At 36.2% G+C, this 22,180-nt stretch overlaps 1 protein-coding gene across 1 annotated transcript; it reads right to left on the bottom strand.

Annotated features, from left to right (window-relative positions):
• Nucleotides 1-1,549: 1,549 nt before the first annotated feature.
• LOC124356478 lies at nt 1,550-21,785 on the bottom strand. The gene is made up of 8 exons (XM_046807561.1): nt 21,619-21,785; nt 20,905-21,042; nt 18,797-18,928; nt 14,680-14,814; nt 12,836-12,925; nt 10,911-11,155; nt 9,472-9,531; nt 1,550-1,706 (listed from the first exon to the last, which is right to left on the bottom strand). Exons 1-8 carry the CDS (start codon nt 21,685-21,687, stop codon nt 1,592-1,594), a joined length of 984 nt encoding a protein of 327 aa, XP_046663517.1. The 5' UTR covers nt 21,688-21,785; the 3' UTR covers nt 1,550-1,591.
• Between the last annotated feature and the right edge of the window lie 395 nt (nt 21,786-22,180).

The raw sequence follows: 22,180 nt of genomic DNA, 5'->3' as shown, positions 1-22,180 counted from the left end.
TGTCACTTACTACAGGTTCCTATTTACAATTTTTGACTTACCCCCTAAATACCCCATTTTTTGGAGGGGGGGAAGGAGAAGGTGTCAAAAATTATCGTACATTAAAAGCTCCCCAGATGATCATATAAACATGACCCAAAATAAATAACTATCTGTATTCATAATAAAGATAATACGGGGAGAATTTTCAAGGCACCCGTATATATAAGAAACCTTTAATATTTATACATATATATATATATATATATTATATATATATATATATATATATATATATATATATATATATATATGTATGTTATGTTTCAATTTATATCAACATATTTTCTGTAAGCCTGATTCAAAGATGTACACAAAAATAATTAAATTAAGGCATTATTTTAAAAAATTTTTAAATTTAAACAAAAAATTAAAAAAACGAAATTTTTTTAATTAAACCGAAAACTAGTGCACAAAATTAAACAAATACACAACGAATACTTGTTAAGATATAACTGTTCGAAAATCTGTTTAAGGGATGACGAGTCCCGTCAAAAATCTTTAAACACTGCCACAATCCTGTTAGTGTCGACTAAGTTCTATTGAGCATTACTGGTTTTGCTTGAACAACACATTTATAACAATGTACAACTTTTCCTATTGTGCTTACATTCAAGATTTGTGGAGATCCTATTTCCCTGCAGTAGCGCCCATGTCCACGTCTCACTCACGTTTACCGTAGTGGACTCATCTTTTAGAATTGGCCATCACTGTATAGAAGTGATGTAATGTCCGCTAACCACTCAGCAATCTTTACTAATCAAGGTTCACATCTGGTTAGTTTAAACCTTTCAATTGAACCCACACTGGGCACAGCAAAAACCGACGTGTCAATTAAATCTAGGCAACCTTATTGTGTCCAGGAGCGGCACATTATTAACTGCAATTATCGAGATTCTGGAGTGCAAGGATAGTTCGATAGGTCTGGTATACTGCCGGAGATGACTGTTGGAGTTGGTGGGGTTCCCTGAGAGTCAAAGGTTCTTGCTAACCAAGACATGGGTGTGCCATCCCCTGCCTGCTTTGACTGGAGAGGCTGGTTCAGAGCTGGCCTCTACTTCTTCCGAGAGGACACTGAGATTAATGCCTTATGTTCTTTCTGATGGATCTCGACAGAAGGCAGCCCGTCCCCTCAAACTTTCCCATCCAGAATACCCTGTAACTCAGGAAGCAGCGTAAAGGTTAGGACTAAGTGCAATTTCTAAGCTTCTTGCCCTGCGAGAACAATTGTTATTTTTAAGTACGAGTATATTCCTAAACTCATTTCCTTCATACCAACAATAAAAAAACTTGCGCTGCAAAGAGCCAGCATACTTCATATCGTAAAGTTATTAACAAAAGAATTTTAAAATTCAATTTCAAGTATGGTATGACATTGAGTGAAAAATCTCCCTGGTGTTTTTCCAGGGAAAGCTAACATTACAAATATGTAAATGTAATTGTATCTATATAATATGGTAACCGAGCTTTGATAGGGCCGTATAATTAAATAAATAAATAACAAAATCAGTTTATTCTCAACACTATATTATAGCAAGTTGTTCACACAACATCAAGTCAGAGCAGACAGATTGTGGGTCAGCCGAGAGAAGCTTGATGGTCTCCGGACCTCGAGCCTGGCAGACTTGGGGCGTGGCGGTGGCGGTGGTACCTTGGAGTAACTCCTCCTGCAACTCATCCCATCATCCAATGAGCGGTGGTTATACAGATCAAGACAATGGAGGGTATCTGAAAGTTGTATAACAACACAAAACAGTACAGCCTACGTTTTGTTACATACTTTCTGGGTGTTGGACCGAGAGACCCGGGTTCAAATTCGCCTGCCCCGAAGAAGTGTGATCACCTAGTGTTGATATGTCCTAAATTAAATACATACATTTATCCGAAATTCATCACTCAGACGTAAAAGAGGTCATCAATAAGATACACGTGAAGCAAGTAGATTTCGTTACCGCCCGCAGCACAGCAGCGTTCAGTGTGTAACTGTAATTATAATATTTTGTATGCTATGTATTAGACTGGTTATGTTTTTCTACCAAAATATCAATGAAAAAATTTAGTTATGTACAATAGAAACTTCTATTAATTTGTTTAATTGGATGTGTTGAATTAATGATGACGTTTAAATTATTAGTATTACAGTGTTATATTTATTTTGCCATCGTCTGCAGTAATTAAAGAAATTTGCTTTATATTATGACGTTTTCTTTTGATACAGCTGGTTCATTTATGTCGAATAAGCAAGATTAAATTGTATGGGTATTTAAGAGGAAATAGGCACGATACCCACAATACCCAATACAAAATAAGAGTAGGAAGTATTTTCTAATAAATAATTCTTTTTCAGGTCGTCATAGCTCATACTTTAAATTAGCTCCCTCTGTGAGTATTTTAGATGTTTAATATATTTTTTGGTTCGATTATTTTTTTATTTCAAGGTAATTTTCCATTAAAATATGTTAGTTAAACCAAATTTGAATTATTAAATATATTTAATGAAGCATTAAATATTATTCTAAGGATATTATTTATTTTGTAAAGGTCTGGATGGTATTGAACTATTAATTTGGACCACTGTTTTCAAATTTTGAATTTACTGGTTTTGTTCTTTAGATTGTTTGTCTTTTAGTACTTTCCTTGGATAACCTCTTCTTAAGAATGCATTCATTACATTTTCATGTATTTTCCAAGTAACTTAGAAAACTGTATTACTAAATAGATTTGATCTCTGTAAGCAAAACCTTTCGGTATATTTCTCTTGATATGCACTGGATTACAACTGCCGTAGTTAAAATATTCCATAATATTTGTTAGTTTTATGTTTATTTTGCCTTTTAAATGTTCATCTCTATATATATAAAAGAAAGTCGTGTTAGTTACACTATTTATAACTCAAGAACGGCTGAACCGATTTGGCTGAAAATTGGTAGGGAGGTAGCTAAGAACTATGAGAAGGACATAGGATACTTTTTATCCCGTTCCCGATTCAGGATTCCGCCCCACTGGTCTCTAAAGTTACAAAAATACCCGTAAGAAATGCATTGCAGCAAACATATGTTATTAAGTGAAAGAGCCTGTTCAAATTTAATCAGCTGTTCTTTGTAAACATATATAATGCGAGAAAAGAAATATATGTTTATATCATTTAATTACTATTTTTAAATTTCTTTACACCTATAGTTTGAAAGCATAGAGTAAAAAAAACTGTATCTTGAAAAAAACAATTGCCTGAATTAAAAAATGTAAACAAACAACTGTAAATTTGATTGACAATTTGACAGCTGCTTGTGTCATTTTTCTGGGTTACTCAGTCAAACAAAATGAAATCATGGCTACTGACATATAGATTGTCCTTTCAGTTTTACTTAATAATCAGTCAATCATGAAGTGATATTTTTTACCTTTGCAATAATCTGTTGGTTTAAAAAAAATACAAACAACTTATTACTTCGACTGCTTTCGGTTCGGATAACTTTGTTTCGCACGAAATTAAACGATTTGCGAGTGTTTGTGAACATTGAGAGGATTATTATAAAGATGTCGCGACCCAGAAGATCAAATCTGTCTCAACAAAGCCGTAATGCAAGAAGGCTTCGTAACGTTGTGAACAATTCTACTGAAGAAGAACGTGAAATCGGACGACAAGAGCGTCGTGTTGGTATGGCCCGACTTCGTTGATTGCGTAACAAATGAAGATGAGGCCACTAACTATCCAACTGAATTTTTAAACTCTTTGGATGTGCCCGGCTTACCACCACATAATTTACTTTTGAAGGTTGGTGCAGTAGTCATAATGCTTCGCAATCTAAATCAACCAAAATTATGCAATGGAACGCGTTTGGTTGTAAAAAAATTGATGATAAATGTGATTCACGCGACGATTCTTAAAGGAAAATTTAAAGGTGAGGAAGTTCTTATTCCGATGATTCCTACCAATATGCCTTTTGAATTTAAACGAACTCAGTTTCCGATTCGTCTTGCATTTGCCATGACGATCAATAAATCACAAGGCCAATCTTTGAGGGTTTGTGGACTAAATTTAGAACATCCATGTTTTTCTCATGGACAACTATATGTGGCATGTTCACGTGTCGGAAAACCATCTGCTTTATTCATTCTTGCACCTAATAACAAGACAAAAATGTTGTATATCACAAGGTACTCGACTGAAGAAAGAGAATCAATATTAATAAATTAATGTATCTGTGGCTTTGCTGCTTATTGCGATTTAAATTATTTTAGATAAATTACGAATTGTGTTTTTTATTTTGTTTTTCTATTTAAATTTCAGATTCGTTGTGAAGGAAAAAAAATCACATAGGACCTAATTTGATTTATTTCTTACTTTGTCTTTTATTCTGCACATTTCAAGCACCAATGTGGATGCTTTAAGGCGGTACGAAGTTCGCCGGGTCAGCTAGTTTTCAATAAATGCCAAAAATGCCTAATATCAAAAATAGATGTTGGAGACGTTTCAAATGTAAATTTTAGTGTGATAAATTCTTTTAAATGCGCGAAAAGGTTATTAAATTATTCATCCCATATGTCTAAATCAAAAAGGTGTCGCCAATGGAATGTTTCCAAATATCAAATGGCTTGTAATTTTGACTGATGAGAAAATCTGATTGTATAGTTTCCCCATAAAATGTCTGGCATATCATTTGCAACAATCCCCCTCTGCGATTTATCGTAGATCTGAAACAAGGCGGTGACATCGTTAAAGGTCCTCGGACTATCGTCAATCAGTTTGCAGTGCACTTCACGGAGATTTCTAAAACGTCTTCATATGAGCAAGAATTTCAAAATTTTAAAACCAACCAGGAAGATTGCCTCTGAGTTTTGAAATAAACAACTCCCCGCTGGATCTGCCCTTCTCTACAGACGAGCTTAGGCCTAATTCTTCCGTAACATCTGCATCGCGTTCCACAAGAGGTCCCGATATTATACACTGTGATGTGTTGTGGAGCCTGACGGGAGATACAAAGCACGATCTTTTAATTGTTTACAACAGAATCTGTTTAGAAAATAAATACACATTGTTACCTCACATAAACTGGGACAAGATAGGGCTTCTCCAGGCACGTATCGACCCATTTCCCTCACGAGTTGTCTCTGTAAAGACCTCGAGATGATGAGTAATCAGAGACTTGAGTGGTTCATGGAGAAGAACAATCTTTCATCCTCGCAGTCCGGTTTTCGTCAAGGCAGGTCAACTACTGACCATCTACTTGCTTTGGATTCAGAAATTCTTAACTTCTGTATTCAAAGGAAATATATATAACCATTGTTTTATTTTACATAGCAAAAGCATACAACACAGCTTGGAGAAGAGGTATTGTAAATACTTTAATGTCCTGCGGTGTGTGGGTTGTCATGAATGCGTAATTACGTTTATAAACGGCTTCCTGTCAGAAAGAACTGTTGAGATTAGATTAGAGAAAATTCTTTTCGATCCTACTACTCAAGAAAATGGAATTCCGCAGGGTAGCGTTCTAAGCTGCATATTTTTGCCATCGGTATTAGTGAAATCTTATGTTACTTCTCTCTTTGTAGACGACTTCGCTATTTTCGTTTCGGCGAGGAAGAACGAGCTCTCCAGCTTACGATCAACGACTGGAGCAGTCACAGGCTTTCCATGTTCAACATCAAAAACGAAGTTTATTGTTTTTATAGTATTCCAACTGCAGGGTTCCAACCATCGCTTTTATTGAAAGGTCGGAGAGTTAGTACTTATGAAACAATTAAATTTATAAGGCACAATTTTGGTTTACGTCTCACGAGGATGCCACATTATAAGGAACCTGAAGGAAAAATGTATGAAGAGACTGAACATTCTTAATGTTCTAAGTGGAACGAAATGGGGAGGTGGGCATACAGAAGCTGCATGCTCAGGTTTTACAAAGCCACAGTTGCAGCCAAATGGTTCGAGTTCGGAACATTCACAACTACGATACAAGGTATCGTGAAAATCTCAGACCTGCTCAGCATAGATTGAGAAGATTAGAGCAACTTCCTTCTCAAGCCGGCATAAAGTTTCTAAATGGGCTCCCTGAAGAAATAAAACCAATAAATGATGTAAATCGGTTCAAAAGTGAATTGCGACACTTTTTCGCGTCTCATTCATTTTATACAGTTGGTGAATTCATCCATCTCACTAGCTTCAATGTGCGGTAGTACAGGGGCGTCGGCATCCAAAGTTATTTTTTATTATTTATTAATTTTACTGCTTGACAACTTTTATTGTTAACTAAAACGATATTGTTTACGACATTTTAAAAATTAATCCTTAGCATAAGACATTTTACTATTTTAATGAATATACAATTATTATTATATGACGCATGCTATGCAATGTTAAAACTGTTTCTGGCAATAAAGGTATATTGTATTGTATTGTATAGTTCGTTCCTGTTTAGATCACGGGTGCCAAACATATCGGTCATCAAGACCCAGTGTTCTCAAAATACTGCACTCAGTTCACAACTCCCACGCTCTACGAATGGCCGCTTTTCTCTCCACCTCTGTACTCAGACTTCTGCCGAAAGAGCAGAACCTTCCCTTGTGCGCAGACGTCAACAATTGTCCCATAACTTCGTTCATGCCTTTCAGCAAAATCTCAAAACCCCGCGATTGAGCCACTCTAACAAAACTCATTCCACAATTTGCTCCTTGCAACGTCAAGATACCCAGCGTCAGAGTTAGGATTAGAATATACGCAAACGAAATCGGTCTAGATAAATAAGAATATAGGAAAATACATCAGTGCGATGTCTGACATTGGAACGTTTTAAGGATAAAAGTGAGTCTATCCAGTTTAAAGAAGTCATCGAACCCGGACTCGAGCGGAGTCAGGCAGCGTCGCACAGTGCGATGTGTATACTGATGGACCAAAGGAAGATTCGAGAGTGTCGTGCACTTTTAATACAGCGCGTAGTCGATACAGATTCCGACTTCCCAATGATTTCTTATATGATACGCCTCAATTAACCGTACAAAAGGCTCTTAACATAGCGTGGACGAGGACTGAGAGACTGGTAATCTGTACCTCCCCCTCTCCCCCTTAGTAGCTTGCAGGCCATCAGCGACCCTTAATCAAAACACATTCTGGATCGAGAAATATTTCTCCTTCCTTATCCTTCACTGCGACGGGGTTGTCGTACTGGTTTGGCGGCATCAGAGCATCAGGCACTGTCGCTGTGGTGAAGGCGAAATTATAAACAAAGTGGAAAAATAACAAGCTGAGGCTAATCAAAGACACGTTTACATCCTGGAACAGAGCGTCTCGCCGGTGGCGTAGAAGATGTAGTGAGTGCTGAGTCGCCTGCTGACGCTGACTCGTGGTCACCTTATCGGCGAGACGACCCGAGCCGGCTTACGCTGCTTGTGACGCCGCGCTAAAGTAACAATTTAGCGTGTTCTTGTCGGCTGTCCTTACTGTACTCGCATGTCTAACGTAACTTGGATCTGCCGGCTTTGCTGAAAGCTAGAGAGACTTCTTTCTTTCTTTAAGGAGACTTCCTTAGGGAAGTCTTAAATATGTGATCTAATTTTTAACCTTTGTCAATTGTTGAGTTGCAATGCATTGATTGCAGCATTGATTGATGAAGCTGTTATTTAGTTCCAAGTTGTTATAATTATTGATTATTATTTTTATCGATTTGTCCTCCTTATATCTATTTTTATAAACAAGCTATCAAATTATTACAGTAGATATATTTTAACTCTAACACAACATTTAGTTTATAAAATAGTTATTTATTTTTTAGTTGTTATCATTATTGATTGTGATGTTTATCGAGATGATGTACATAAACTTAAATCTTAATAACAAATTTTGCTTTGCAAGTCGTGTGTATGTATGGTTATACGTTTATATAGTAATTCAAAGGGCAAACCGTGTTGATAACCAAAGCGTTTTTCGCAAAAACAGTTCTCACTATTTATTTTTCTTTCGAATATTTGTTGGACAAACCACTGCAGTACTTGACTAGTCAGACAAGGAAAACCGGAAGAGATTTTCTTATATGTTTTTGGAAATAAGTTGTAATTAGTAATGCAAATCTGAATTTATTCTTAAGCAAATCCAAGATAATGCCTTTAAAATAATCGAAACACCGCAGATATTTCAACCTTGTTAGGCGTTGTCGGCTGGGCATTTTTCTCCTATTTCTCCTCCCCCCACCATACTGTAAAAAAGGTTTCTCGAAAAACTGATTCAAGAAATGTTATTCTAATAATCACTAGTCTTTCAAGAGTTCTTACTTGGTGCAGTTTTATTTAAGTAAGTAGGTTTGTTTTTTAGATTTAATGAAACTCGTGATTCATGAAACGTGTATACTTTGACAACAATCTGTTTTATCCATAGTAAAAGACTTTTGCAATAACATTTTCGTATTATAATAATAAAATTATCAAATAAAAATGGTTATACTTATTTAAAATATTATAAATGAGAAAGTGCGTTTATAATTTTTTGTTTGTTTTGTTTTCAAGCGTAAATTACTCAACCGATTGTTCTGAAATTGTACATGGAGATTTATAGGGTCCTTAGGATGAACATAGGCCTGTTCTTATTTCGTAAATCCTTCCGGGCTACGCCCCACTGGTCTTTAAAGCAGCGAAATGCCATCTTGGTCTCTAAAGTTGTGTTCTATTAATTGAATGAGCCTGTCAAATGAAATCAACTGTTCGATGTAATCACTATAGGATTAAAACTAAATGCGTAAAAGAGTTTGAGGATTACAATTTTTCTTATTAGGTTGAAATAAAGATGGCTGCCAGTTTAAAGGGGGCTCCTTAAAACTTGTTATTACTTGATCTATTTGAAGTATATTTATTCATTTAAATATTTTTATGTTCAATATTTTATCTAATGATATAAAATTTTAAAAAACTTTTAAAGTTTATGTGAACATTAAATTGCTTTTTCCTCGTAGTCTTATAACTTACAATGACATGATTTTTCATAGTCTGCTATATTCTATCATCACGACTATCTCTTTTGTATATTATCACCATCTACACATGAATCACTAGCGTCTAATACACGATTCTTCAACAAGAATTGTATGCCACTTAATAACTTGTCAAACAAGACTAACAAAACAAGACACACACAACAAGACATTGATTGTAAACATTGATTGTAAACAAGACATTGATTGTAAACAAGATATTGATTGTAAACAAGACATTGATTGTAAACAAGACATTGATTGTAAACAAGGCATTGATTTTAAACCTTTATACTCCTGTTTATCGGACACTGTTGTAAAATGCAAAACAAAACACATTCACATTCTATTCCACCCACACTTTTTTGAGGTATATCCACAGATTCAGATATACCTCAATCTTTAATTTCCGGAGTCCAACTTTTAAATAGTTTTAGAAAAGCATGATAAAGATGTGTATATTTTATTTGAATCTCACCTTGACTTGGGAGTCTCGGGTTTCTTCTGAAGTTGAAATCCAGTTTCAGCAAACATTAGTCTGAAAAAGTTATAGAAATCACACAGTAATTGTGTCCAGCACAAGATAAATAATTTACAAGATACTAAATTCTACAGCTATGTATTAGAATATGCAAACTGTACCAAATGTTGATCTTTTAGCCTATAAGAGCATCTTGACTCCATCAAACGCAGAGAAATTAAAAAAAAATCTAGAAGCATCCTATCATAATAATGAATTTTATCGTATCTTCATTGTATATTAGTCAGTAAAATTGAAAGGATATATTTAAAAGCCCTTGAAGGCACGCTAGATGTTCTGCCTGACAATATGTAGATGAGCCGAGTGATGAGGCCAAAAGCTTCTAGTTGCGTGTCACGCTTTTAATACTTTCAAGAGTTGTACCTGAGGTGAATCTGATGTTTGTGTAAATGTATACAATGTCTGTGTGAATAACCCATTGTAAGTACAAATTTTATATTGATTCAACATAGCTTAACCATTGTTATACAACGTTTAGTTGTTAAATGCAATACAGATTTTTATTATTATCTCTATTACAGCGCCCCACCGTAAGAACAGTGCGAAACTCCGAACACTTTTACAATATTCTTTTCGTTCGTAGAATAAAGCAAGATGTTTTATTTGAAATATATCATCAATACGCATCCGTACGCATTTTAGTTTTTTGCGATATTGTTATTGTTTATCGTGAAAATAATCTCAATTCAGTTTTATTTCATTGATGAAATATTTAAAAGTATACTTTTTACAAGAAAAAACTAAAAAGACTTTATACTAATCATATCCAAATTGAACATGAGACATTCCCCAAAATTCTAAGACTATGCAGTAAGGGCGTAAGAGTTTAACGCTGTTCTTATGGAGTAACCGTCGCTATAAAGCGAACTCCTGGAAGCCTTATCAAGGATTTCTGTGATTAATGTAGAGTGAAAACACGATTTTGACCTTTCTGACATTGGTTGGTATATACTTGACAATTGTATTCAACCTGTAATGACTTGTTTTTGAAATTTCCAAATTTGGGGGGGGGGGAGGGAGGGAGAGGCTTCAATAACGCTCAGACAAATTCCATGGAGTGTCATGCACAGTTACTCATATTTGTCTATGTAGACTTAGCTGACGCTCGGCAAAATAAATAAATTTTAGTTTATATGTTTATGTTAAAGAGGCTTTTTATAGTTAACGGCCTTTCCATATTTAATTTTTAATATTTGTATCCTAAGTATTTGCTCTGAAATAGGTAACATGTCGAATCCCGAATCTTAGATTGTGTACAAAATATCAATACTACAAAAAAATAATTAGAAAAAGAATTTTGTAGTTCTTTGCATGTATTGAAAGTTATTGCTCTACTCGTGAACAGTTAACATAGTTTATTAATACTGATGGCTTACCTCAACATCTTGAGGTTTTCCTCTACGTTCTTCCTCCTGAGCAGTTCGTACTCAGACACTTCCACTTCCTCCTCGTCCTCCTCGGAGCTGTCCGGGAGCCAGAGACAGCGGCGACCACGTCCTCGGCGAGGAGTCCTCACCGCGCTACTGCTGCCGCTGTCCCAGCTCATGGTGGAGGCGGTGCACGTAGACGCGTCGTCTGCCAAGGATGCACATTCACTTCTGGCCGTTTTCGTTTCTACTGTCTGGAAGTATAACCACAATTTCTTAGCTAGCACGTTAACTCAATGTTTGGGAAAGGGAACGCTGAAAATAAATATTTTCCATTGACAATATTCCTCCCAAAAGGAGTATTTTTTGTCTATGGTTTCTATAACGTGCATGGAATTGTACGTAAATTCTAAATTGTGTTATAATAAACTCACAATAATAAAGAATTTTTTTTAGTACAAATAACGATGTTCGAGTAGGATATCGAATTAACTTCCTGTGCTCGGCTACATTTGTGTTCTGCAAATATGGACACCGGACCAAAAAAGTAAAAATTAAATAATAGTTTTTAAAATCAAATAATTTTTGTAAATACAAACACTAAAAAGACTATGATAAAATCAGTGATAAACTCGACATTCACATCGAATCAACCCTTCCCACCATAGCTTTTTGGATATCTTCAAACGAACATAACTCCAGATTCCAGGAACCAAGTCTGTGAGAGCGTAAACATTGCAGGCGCTGCACTGGGGAGCTTCAATATTCACATCGAATCAACCCTTCCCACCATAGCTTTTTGGATATCTTCAAACGAACATAACTCCAGATTCCAGGAACCAAGTCTGTGAGAGCGTAAACATTGCAGGCGCTGCACTGGGGAGCTTCAATATTCACATCGAATCAACCCTTCCCACCATAGCTTTTTGGATATCTTCAAACGAACATAACTCCAGATTCCAGGAACCAAGTCTGTGAGAGCGTAAACATTGCAGGCGCTGCACTGGGGAGCTTCAATATTCACATTGAATCAACCCTTCCCACCATAGCTTTTTGGATATCTTCAAACGAACATAACTCCAGATTCCAGGAACCAAGTCTGTGAGAGCGTAAACATTGCAGGCGCTGCACTGGGGAGCTTCAATATTCACATCGAATCAACCCTTCCCACCATAGCTTTTTGGATATCTTCAAACGAACATAACTCCAGATTCCAGGAACCAAGTCTGTGAGAGCGTAAACATTGCAGGCGCTGCACTGGGGAGCTTCAATATTCACATCGAATCAAACCTTCCCACCTTAGTCACGTTATGTGTAGTCAAAGTATGTTAATTACGCTAATGGCCGAAAATACAAAAAATCCTAAATATGTCCAATATTTTAGAAAATGTTAATTTGTCACAACATACTTGTCAAACTAAAGTGGTGATCGAAACCTATCCATAGGGACCTCTAGATTATTGGAAACTTAAAACATTTACCCTGCAATACTGGACGTAGAGTATCATTTTTTTGTAAGGCGGACTGTGGAGGAATAAGGCGAGAGAATATACTGGATACGTTCTCGAAAGACGAACGAGGTATCGGTACCAATATTATTTGATTAAGCTAGCCATGATTACTCACTGACCCAGTAACTGAGTTAAGGCAAGGTATTTCTTGAATCTCAGTTATACCTATTTTGTGTGTTGTTATTGTGTATTGTGTACTGCAATTACAATCAGTACTGGCGTAATGACACTAATTATTACAGTTTATGATTCTACGTATAATCAGATGGACTAAAATCATACTTAGTTTAATTTTGTTGAAATGTTAGTAATTACTTATGTAGCATGAAAATGTAAATGTATGACACTACTATCTGATTTAGCTAAGGTAAAGCCTCATGTTCTCTTGTGTTGCTCGCTTAGGTGTCAGTACTGTATAGGTACCTGTTGGAGGGGGTGGTGGGAGGGGGAGGCCGGTTCTCTCTCGCAGGCAGGAAAGAAGACAACTGGCGTGTTATTAGGTACTGCTGGAACCTGTGGCAGAGAGGACAAAACACTAGGTAAAGTAGAATAAGCTTAACATAGTACTCACAATATACAATAAACTGGCACCAAGAAGTATCATGGACACGATATAACGTAATGGAAGTCTACACAACTGAATGTTACTAACAAAAGGAGAAGCCGATCTCCTTTTAAGCCTTATTCTGCCGGTCCTCGTGCGCCACTGGCCTGTGCGAGGATCTTATCACACAGTATAAGGGGGAGAGTCGATACAGTACTAGGCGATGGTACTGATAAGATAAAAGTACAAAGGTCACAGACTGGATTCGAACCTGCGCTATCTCTAACTCGAGCCCAAAGCCTAACGACTCAGGCTGCTCGGCCATCGGCACTAGCAAACTTCGTGACTGATTGTGACTTTGACATTTTTACATCAAAATCAATAGAGTTCTTCGTCGGATCAAGAGTGGTCTCTGTAACAAGTTTCGAGCCTCTCCCCTTCTGACAAATACTCGTATTAACGCACAGGTACACATGCAGACAATACTGTTTTAAGGACTTAACGAAAGTGGCTAAGTATTGAAAAACCAAGTAATTAAGGTTGACTGCCTTGAAAGTGTAGTGTTTTTGCTAGTAACACGCTACTCATGGCCTTTAAGAATAATGGAATTTCATAGTCTCAGAGCTCGAAGTTTATGGACAGTTTTTGGCTGCGTGGGGAAATCACGATCTAGCCAAATTGTGTTCAATAGATGGAGTATAATAACCAACCACCAGAGTCGCGAGGATCTGCTTCAGGTATTCCACCCACAATGGTATGTGGTATCAGTATTGTCAGTACCAGGGCTCGTCCTACAGTTCCTTTCCTATTAATATCATTACTCACCCTTATTTATATGCGTGTATTATGTCAGTGTAGAAGTTGATACAAGTAAACAGTGTAATATTTCTGTAGGAATGACCCTAAAGCAGACATTGTGTTATTAGTTATGTTTCAAACATGCTTTTAGTATACACCCTTTAATAGTTATTTGTACTGTATATCCTTGAGTTTATTTAATTATTTTACCCCGACGGTTTGGGGAAAGATCGTAGCTTTCCTACGACTTCTCTGAAACTCCAACTTTCATTCACAAATTTTTATTTTGAGTTGTTTAACTGTTAGGCCTATACAGAAATACACATTGCACCTTAGTTTAAAAACTGTTTTCTTTTTTCAAATTAGCCTAGATTGTAAACTTTTCATATCATTTACGTAATTATACAAAACAAAACTATGGTGGTGCAAGATACTAATCTCAGAGATGTTGATCCTCTATTTTTACCTGTCTTTTTTGTTCTTTTGTTCTAAAACTTATTTTGTTCGTTTTTCATATCTTTCATTCGCTTTATAGCCATGCCGTAAACAAAGTTAATAGTAATCTATGTGTCACATCTGGATTTTATCCACACTAAACTTTTCCTACCAAGTGTTTTCCAGTTCAAAATATAAATAAAATGTACTAATGGCGTGTTTGTATATTTTCAATTTTCCAGTTAGAATATTTTCCTATATTTCTTTTTACTGAACACGCATACGATTGTTCTTAACTTTATCATACGAGTGCATCGAACTTTCGTATTAGTTCTTCATTCCTCTATGAAATAAAAGATCAGCAATTGACTTAGTGATTTCATAGAGGTTTAAAACAGCGATTAATTAATTAAATAATTTCATTATGAAGTTAGTTAAAGGTGGAGTTATTTCGATGTGATAGTCAAAATTACAATATTGGCTTCGTTACCTTTCTGCTATAACTTCTTTTGTTAGGAGTTGTTAGAGGTGTTGGAGGGGCATTCGCATTATCGTCCACCCACAGGCACTCTGGTTCCTCAGCTTTCGACGTCTTTGGTATCTTAGTGTCTGGCACCTGTAGGCTCTGCACAGAACAAACAAGTCCATAGAACGATAAGGTAATATAAATGTATTTATATGCATTATGAGATTAACAATTATAGACAAACTTACATGAGACCAATATATGTAGTGCAGATAAACGTGACGTGAAGCCAAGAAAATCGCGTGCCTACAACAAGATGGCGGCGCGCGGCCGGAGATGAGGCGAGCGTCACACAAAATGTCTGACAAACTGAATAGGTTACTCAATTGAGCATAGCCTACATTGTATTTTTTAGACCATCTTTACAGTAAGTATAGCAATCAAACAAATTGAGATTCATAATTATTTGAACTGAAATCATAAATTTGCCTTAAAAATGCAGTATAGTACGTCTAGTATTAATATATATATATATATATATATATATATATATATATATATATATATATATATATATATATATATATATAGATATCAATTCATTTGTGTCATGACAAGTTTACTATAGTAAAATTTAAACATATTTATATAACTGGAAAAATGAATTTGTCTCAAATATCTATTTTTAGTGTTTAATATATATTTTTTAGTGTTTAATTGGAATAATGGTAAATAACTTATGCGTAAAGAACATCAGAAATAACTATTAAAAGTAAAGCAATGACTGTCAAAATAAGCAATGTACTTTAGTAAGCCAACTTTACTTCCCGCACGCGCCATTATAGGGGCATTGGGAATGTACGGTTAAGTATGCATGTAACGATAGATATATAAACTGCATGTACTGTTAATTTTTTGCATGTATTCAACTTTGTAATTCTCTGAATAAAGATCTTTTGAACTTGAACTTAAATGTCCACAAATATATCTAATTAGGACATCTTAGGATTATTTTGGAAATAATTCTATTTGACAACCCTATGCATAAACATGTTATTTGGAAACATTGAAGAAATAAAACTTAAACTACTCGTATTCATCCAGAACGCCACCGTATTGTATTTTAAAAACAATACGAAATGTATGAAACAAGCCTAGAGTGACTGCAACAAATGCAGACTGCGGTGAATAGCGGAACATATGTGGCTAAATTGTCCTGCCTTATGCAAAATGAAGAAAAACTTCCTAAGGGTGTATCTTCTCAGCCCTAAGGACATCAAAGATCAGCGAGTCCTCAAATCTTACTCGCTTCTACAAAAGCCTTAGATTCTAAGGGCCCAAATCTCAAGTAAACGAGGCGCAAAGGTCGTTTCAGGACTACGTGAGGAGACTCTGTCTCTTTCCTTCTATAACAAGACGGCGGACATGGCTTCAGCTGCTGTAATGTCAGTTATATAGGCATAGTCTATTTATTGGTCGTAGGTAGTCTATGGTCAGATGTAGTGCTATTGTTACAGTCGAAACCGTCGGTCTTCATACCGTCCGTGTTTTATTAGTATTCTGTTACACCATCTTGAATGTTCCAGATGTGCGTAGGTACCATGCTACAGCAGACATCTGCAATCGTAACAAGGCTCCAGATATGCGTAGGTACCATGACAGCAGACATCTGCAATCGTAACAAGGCTCCAGATATGCGTAGGTGCCATGACAGCAGGCATCTGCAACCGTAACAAGGCTCCTCCAGATGTGCGTAGGTACCATGCTACAGCAGGCATCTGCAATCGTAACAAGGCTCCAGATGTGCGTAGGTACCATGACATGCAGCAGGCATCTGCAATCGTAACAAGGCTCCAGATGTGCGTAGGTACCATGACAGCAGACATCTGCAATCGTAACAAGGCTCCAGATGTGCGTAGGTACCATGACAGCAGACGTCTGCAATCGTAACAAGGATCCAGATGTGCGTAGGTACCATGCTACAGCAGACATCTGCAATCGTAACAAGGCTCCAGATGTGCGTAGGTACCATGACAGCAGACGTCTGCAATCGTAACAAGGCTCCAGATGTGCGTAGGTACCATGCTACAGCAGGCATCTGCAATCGTAACAAGGCTCCAGATGTGCGTAGGTACCATGACAGCAGGCATCTGCAATCGTAACAAGGCTCCAGATGTGCGTAGGTACCATGACAGCAGACATCTGCAATCGTAACAAGGCTCCAGATGTGCGTAGGTACCATGACAGCAGACGTCTGCAATCGTAACAAGGATCCAGATGTGCGTAGGTACCATGCTACAGCAGACATCTGCAATCGTAACAAGGCTCCAGATGTGCGTAGGTACCATGCTACAGCAGACATCTGCAATCGTAACAAGGCTCCAGATGTGCGTAGGTACCATGCTACAGCAGACATCTGCAACCGTAACAAGGCTCCAGATGTGCGTAGGTACCATGCTACAGCAGACATCTGCAATCGTAACAAGGCTCCAGATGTGCGTAGGTACCATGCTACAGCAGACATCTGCAACCGTAACAAGGCTCCAGATGTGCGTAGGTACCATGCTACAGCAGACATCTGCAATCGTAACAAGGCTCCAGATGTGCGTAGGTACCATGACAGCAGACATCTGCAACCGTAACAAGGCTCCAGATGTGCGTAGGTACCATGCTACAGCAGACATCTGCAACCGTAACAAGGCTCCAGATGTGCGTAGGTACCATGCTACAGCAGACATCTGCAATCGTAACAAGGCTCCAGATGTGCGTAGGTACCATGCTACAGCAGACATCTGCAACCGTAACAAGGCTCCAGATGTGCGTACGTACCATGCTACAGCAGACATCTGCAACCGTAACAAGTCTCCAGATGTGCACATTACCTCTTCCAAACTTTGCGGTTTTGGTTTAGCTCCCGACCTGGTTTTTTTTCACCAGTCCAAATTACAAATTACGTTAACCAAGCAAGCCTTTGAATTTTTATATGTTCATTCTAGTTAATATCCTGCAAACATTTAGTCCAATTGGGAGTACAAGTCGCTTTACAGATTGTTTCTTATTGAGAACAAATTATTTTCATCTTTCATTTCAAAACTTGAAACGCTTTTTTCACAGCGCAGAAAAGAACATTTCAATGGCGGTTCAATTAATAAATAAAATCAAACAAAAGGAAATAAACATTTAGTAGTCTAAACAAATAAAAAAACCCATTTTTTTGAAGGAAACAGGTTTTTTTCGGACATTTGCCATCGTTCAGTGAAACAAGAAATCAGTAACAGTACGTTTCGAGATCTGCAATCTGATCTCTTCTTCAGGTAAAGAATTAACCTAATACATAATTACAAACTAGGTTAAAATAAACAAACCTACCTAAAGAACCTGAAGAAACCTACCTGATCTCCTCTTTACCTGAAGAAGAGATCAGATTGCAGATGTCGAAACGGAGTGTTACTGATTTTTTTCACTGAACGATGGCAAATGTCAGGCAAAATCCTGTTTCCTTCACAATCCTTCCATCGTCAAAAATAACCTTCAATCAAAATTTTTAACATACATGTAGAGAGATAATGGAGATGATTAGTTTCAAATGTTCTCTCTACGTTTCTAAACAATTAATACAGCAAATATTAACAATTTGTTGTATTGGTGCAATATTTTGTTTCACTATTTGGTACAAATAAATGAAAAAAACAATAAACATTCTACAAATATCTACGAATCCCAAAATAGAAAATGTTACATGAATTTAAGTTAACTCTGGCTAAGAGATAAAAACATATTTTATTGTAAATTCATCTTCGTCTATGGTGGTGGATAATTATAGTAACTCTCATCTACAAAACCTTTTTAAAACAGAACTTGTAAAGCGTTTTGAATTTGTATTTTTAGCCATATTTAAAAACCAGCTCTTCCGAAACCAACACGTCGTTTCCAGTTAGACTTTCGTACAATACAAATCTATAACAATACAATGACTTAACATCTATCTTAGAGTTTAATTTCAACTTAAGTTTTAGAAAATTAAGTATATATTTAAAACTTAAATCTTCTATAACATTTATGAATGGTTTTTAAAAGGATTTCTAATGTTCGTAATTTTATACAATTTAAGAATAAAACAATACATAAATACAGTTTTTACCTTCCTTTGATACGACCTCTTTTTAGGAACTTCGTTAATTTGCAAGAAAGCTTCATCCTCGGGAAAGATTTCCGAACAAACTGCAGACGCCCTGGTCTTTCTTTTTGGTTCTGAACTTATATGTGTTTTATTCTGGAAAAGATATATATATATATATATATATATATATGTGTACATAAAATTACTAAATTATTGTGCACAAGTATATATGGCATGTGTTTTTCTTACTAAATTCGCCATTTTTATATAATGTAATCTATCTACGGTATTAGGTCAGAACATATAATAATATTAGGTATATAACATGGCTTCCCAATGTTGTATGGTTTGTCTTTCAGGTCGAAAATGATTGTAAAATGTTTCCTCAAATAGTTCGGATATAGATTCGACTAATTTTTACCCACCCTTTTCACACTGCATATTTTCTTGAAATAAAAAATTGAATTTTCATGTACGACTTTATGAAGTTTATAAGAAGGACCTAAACTACATGAAACTGATACCTATATAAAATGACCAATGTTCTAGCGGTTCTAGCCCCTCACCATTGTAAAGCTCCAGACATATACGAGTACTTAGCTGACAAATGAAACGAATGAGCGATCCGAAGTTTCATATACAATTTAAAAACTTTATAAAGTGACATTTTCAAAACCCAACACAGTGGCTGAACATATGAACATAAGAACAAGGTATTCTCCCCGCCCGTTTCGCGAGGTGGGAAACATAAACAAACTTTCCCTCGGTTTTTATTTGATCAGTACCTCTACACTCTACAGGGAGTGTATTCTGGCCTTTAGCCCTCACTAATAATACCGAATATATAATTAAATTACGTAGGCATGAATTTGTTTAGGAAAGAACGCAAACCTTTTCGAGAACTCACGAGTTACGTTATGTTTGTTAGCACTCAAAAACAATCCACTGAAACAAATTCCTGAATACCGATCAATATAATTTGTAAATGTAAATTATATTTGTGATTACGTAATCTATAATGTTTTAATTTAACTATCAAAAGATTTTTAGTTCTTCTCCATGCGTCTCGACTACAAAAATAACAATACGTAATTATAAAAAAGTCAAAGCTAAAAGAAATTATAATGAGAAATTATAATTATAAATAAATTGATAATGAAAGTAATAAATTAATGTTGGATTTCTGGGTAATCTGACTAATAATTACATAAAAGTGTAATATCAGAAGGCCCAATCATGTTCTAAAACCAATTACTATACTGTAGTACCTAACTGCTTTGTGTTGATAAGGCTCACAAGTGCTGATAGAGAAATACTTCTTAAAATTTGAATTATACCGACCTAAATTATGAAGAACACAAAAATAGAAATTTATAGAAACAAACATGATAGAACGAAAAAACAACTCTTCAATTTTACAAACTTTGGTGATGTGAGGTATTGTGACTGAGTATTGTTGTCGCTGTTATCTTATCTTTTGGTAGAATCCTGATTACGGCAGTGTTTCGCGCGGCATCACGTGATTTGCCACGGTACATCATTGCCTTTCCATTACAATTCAATTTATATTTCTGATTAGCCCCTCTAGAATTTGATATTTTACTGATAGGTACTATCTCGAGGGATGTTTTTCTTTCGTCGACATCAGCGCGGGGCAACACCGAAGGTGCTGCCGAAGCCCGCGCTGATGGCCGGAGGCACTCGCATTTTGGGTGGCGGAATGTGATCAAGAATAACTCACCAACAAGTTTTGACTGTTTTTTTAATAAAAAGTTTAGTTTGGTAAATGTTTGTTTTTGTTGAATTTTTGGCGTGTTTGGAGAAATGTAGAGGTAAAACACTGTCGCGTGTACAACAAAGCGATGCACCAGCTGAACGGGCGGCGAGACTCTGCAATCACGTTATCTACTAGACGCTCGACTTTGACCTCTGTCTGAGGATGGGGAGGTGTTTGCGATAAGACAATTCCTGTTTTATATTGACGAAATATTGTTCTAAACGCTAACTCTAGTAACTCAGTAGAAACGAAATGTGACTAATAATGACTGTTTCTGGGTATTGGTGGGTGTATCAAAGTACAAAACTCACTTCTTAAAATTTGAATTACGCGGCCTAAATTATACACTTACAGGTTTTCTATCAGATCTCCTTTTGAGAGGCTTTGGTGATGTGATATCTGACTGAGAACCCGGTCCATTTTCACAATTTGGGTTGGTAGAATTGCTTGGTACGTGTTTCGGCGGCAGTGCAGCCACCTGACATGAGACCTAATAACAAATTATTTACAATCATTAATCAATCAGAACTAGTTTATTTGTAATGTTTACTAAGTATTGGCGTGTATCAAACAAAACTCACCAACACTCACTGTCGCGTGTCGACTAACTAGTGACTGTTTACTAAGTATTGGCGTGTATCAAACAAAACTCACCAACACTCACTGTCGCGTGTCGACTAACTAGTGACTGTTTACTAAGTATTGGCGTGTATCAAACAAAACTCACCAAAACTCACTGTCGCGTGTCGACTAACTAGTGACTGTTTACTAAGTATTGGCGTGTATCAAACAAACTCACCAACACTCACTGTCGCGTGTCGACTAACTAGTGACAAGACATTTAACAAAGGCAATAACTATCACTTCTTAATGTATAACTTATAGATGCTTAACTCTTATACATATACCCATAAACTAATGTTGTGTCCGTACATAACTTGTAGCATAGCCTACTAATACTCAAAAGACTATAAAGGCAGAAAGTGAAATTTCATAACATGTAATTACTATACAAACGCGATAGCTTATATTTTGTAACAAACTTACTACTGGATTGCCGTCTTACCTCTCGTCTTCTAAGACTTTTAATCACAATATCGAAGTTTTTCGAGTTCGTAGCTTTCGCAACAGGCATTTTTGAGTTATTTAGATAAATACAGTTTTAGCACTATGCAGTAGTAAAACCAATGATTGTTATTGTGGCAAAACATATGTTTATGAAGCTGCATGTATGTATTGTTGATAATTACTTGACTTACTAATTTAATATTGTTATGTGACATATGTCCAATTAAGGGGTAGGTGGGTGAGGGGGGGGGATTACACAACCAAACAAGTCACAGCCCTCCAAAATATGTTTGTATTTTAACAACATTTATGAATTACACTATATATAATACTTAAATCACCAATATAGAATCAGATAAACCATACATTTGGATTGTGTCTCTAGCAGTAAACCGTTAGAAACCTGATACCTAGGCCTACATGCGATATGCCTACAATACAATTTGTGACGATATGTTTATCTTGTTAGTGGCGACTATGTGATCATAAATGTAACTTCCTGACGGTAAAGCTCTTTTGGTAGAGACAGAAAGTTTAACATAAGTTGGATATGTGAATAT

The sequence above is a fragment of the Homalodisca vitripennis genome, chromosome 1, assembly GCF_021130785.1.
Source record: "Homalodisca vitripennis isolate AUS2020 chromosome 1, UT_GWSS_2.1, whole genome shotgun sequence".
Lineage (NCBI taxonomy): Eukaryota > Metazoa > Arthropoda > Insecta > Hemiptera > Cicadellidae > Homalodisca > Homalodisca vitripennis.
Note: the sequence above shows the minus strand (reverse complement) of the source record. Positions and strands in the feature narration are given on the sequence as shown.

Coding starts and splice junctions, on each gene's coding strand:
- LOC124356478 (XM_046807561.1), bottom strand. CDS start 21,687: ATGCCTGTTGCGAAAGCTACGAACTCGAAAAACTTCGATATTGTGATT. Junction 21,043..21,618: donor AAAGTCTTAGAAGACGAGAG/GTAAGACGGCAA, acceptor ATTTGTTATTAG/GTCTCATGTCAGGTGGCTGC. Junction 1,707..9,471: donor CCCGAGACTCCCAAGTCAAG/GTGAGATTCAAA, acceptor GATGAGTTGCAG/GAGGAGTTACTCCAAGGTAC.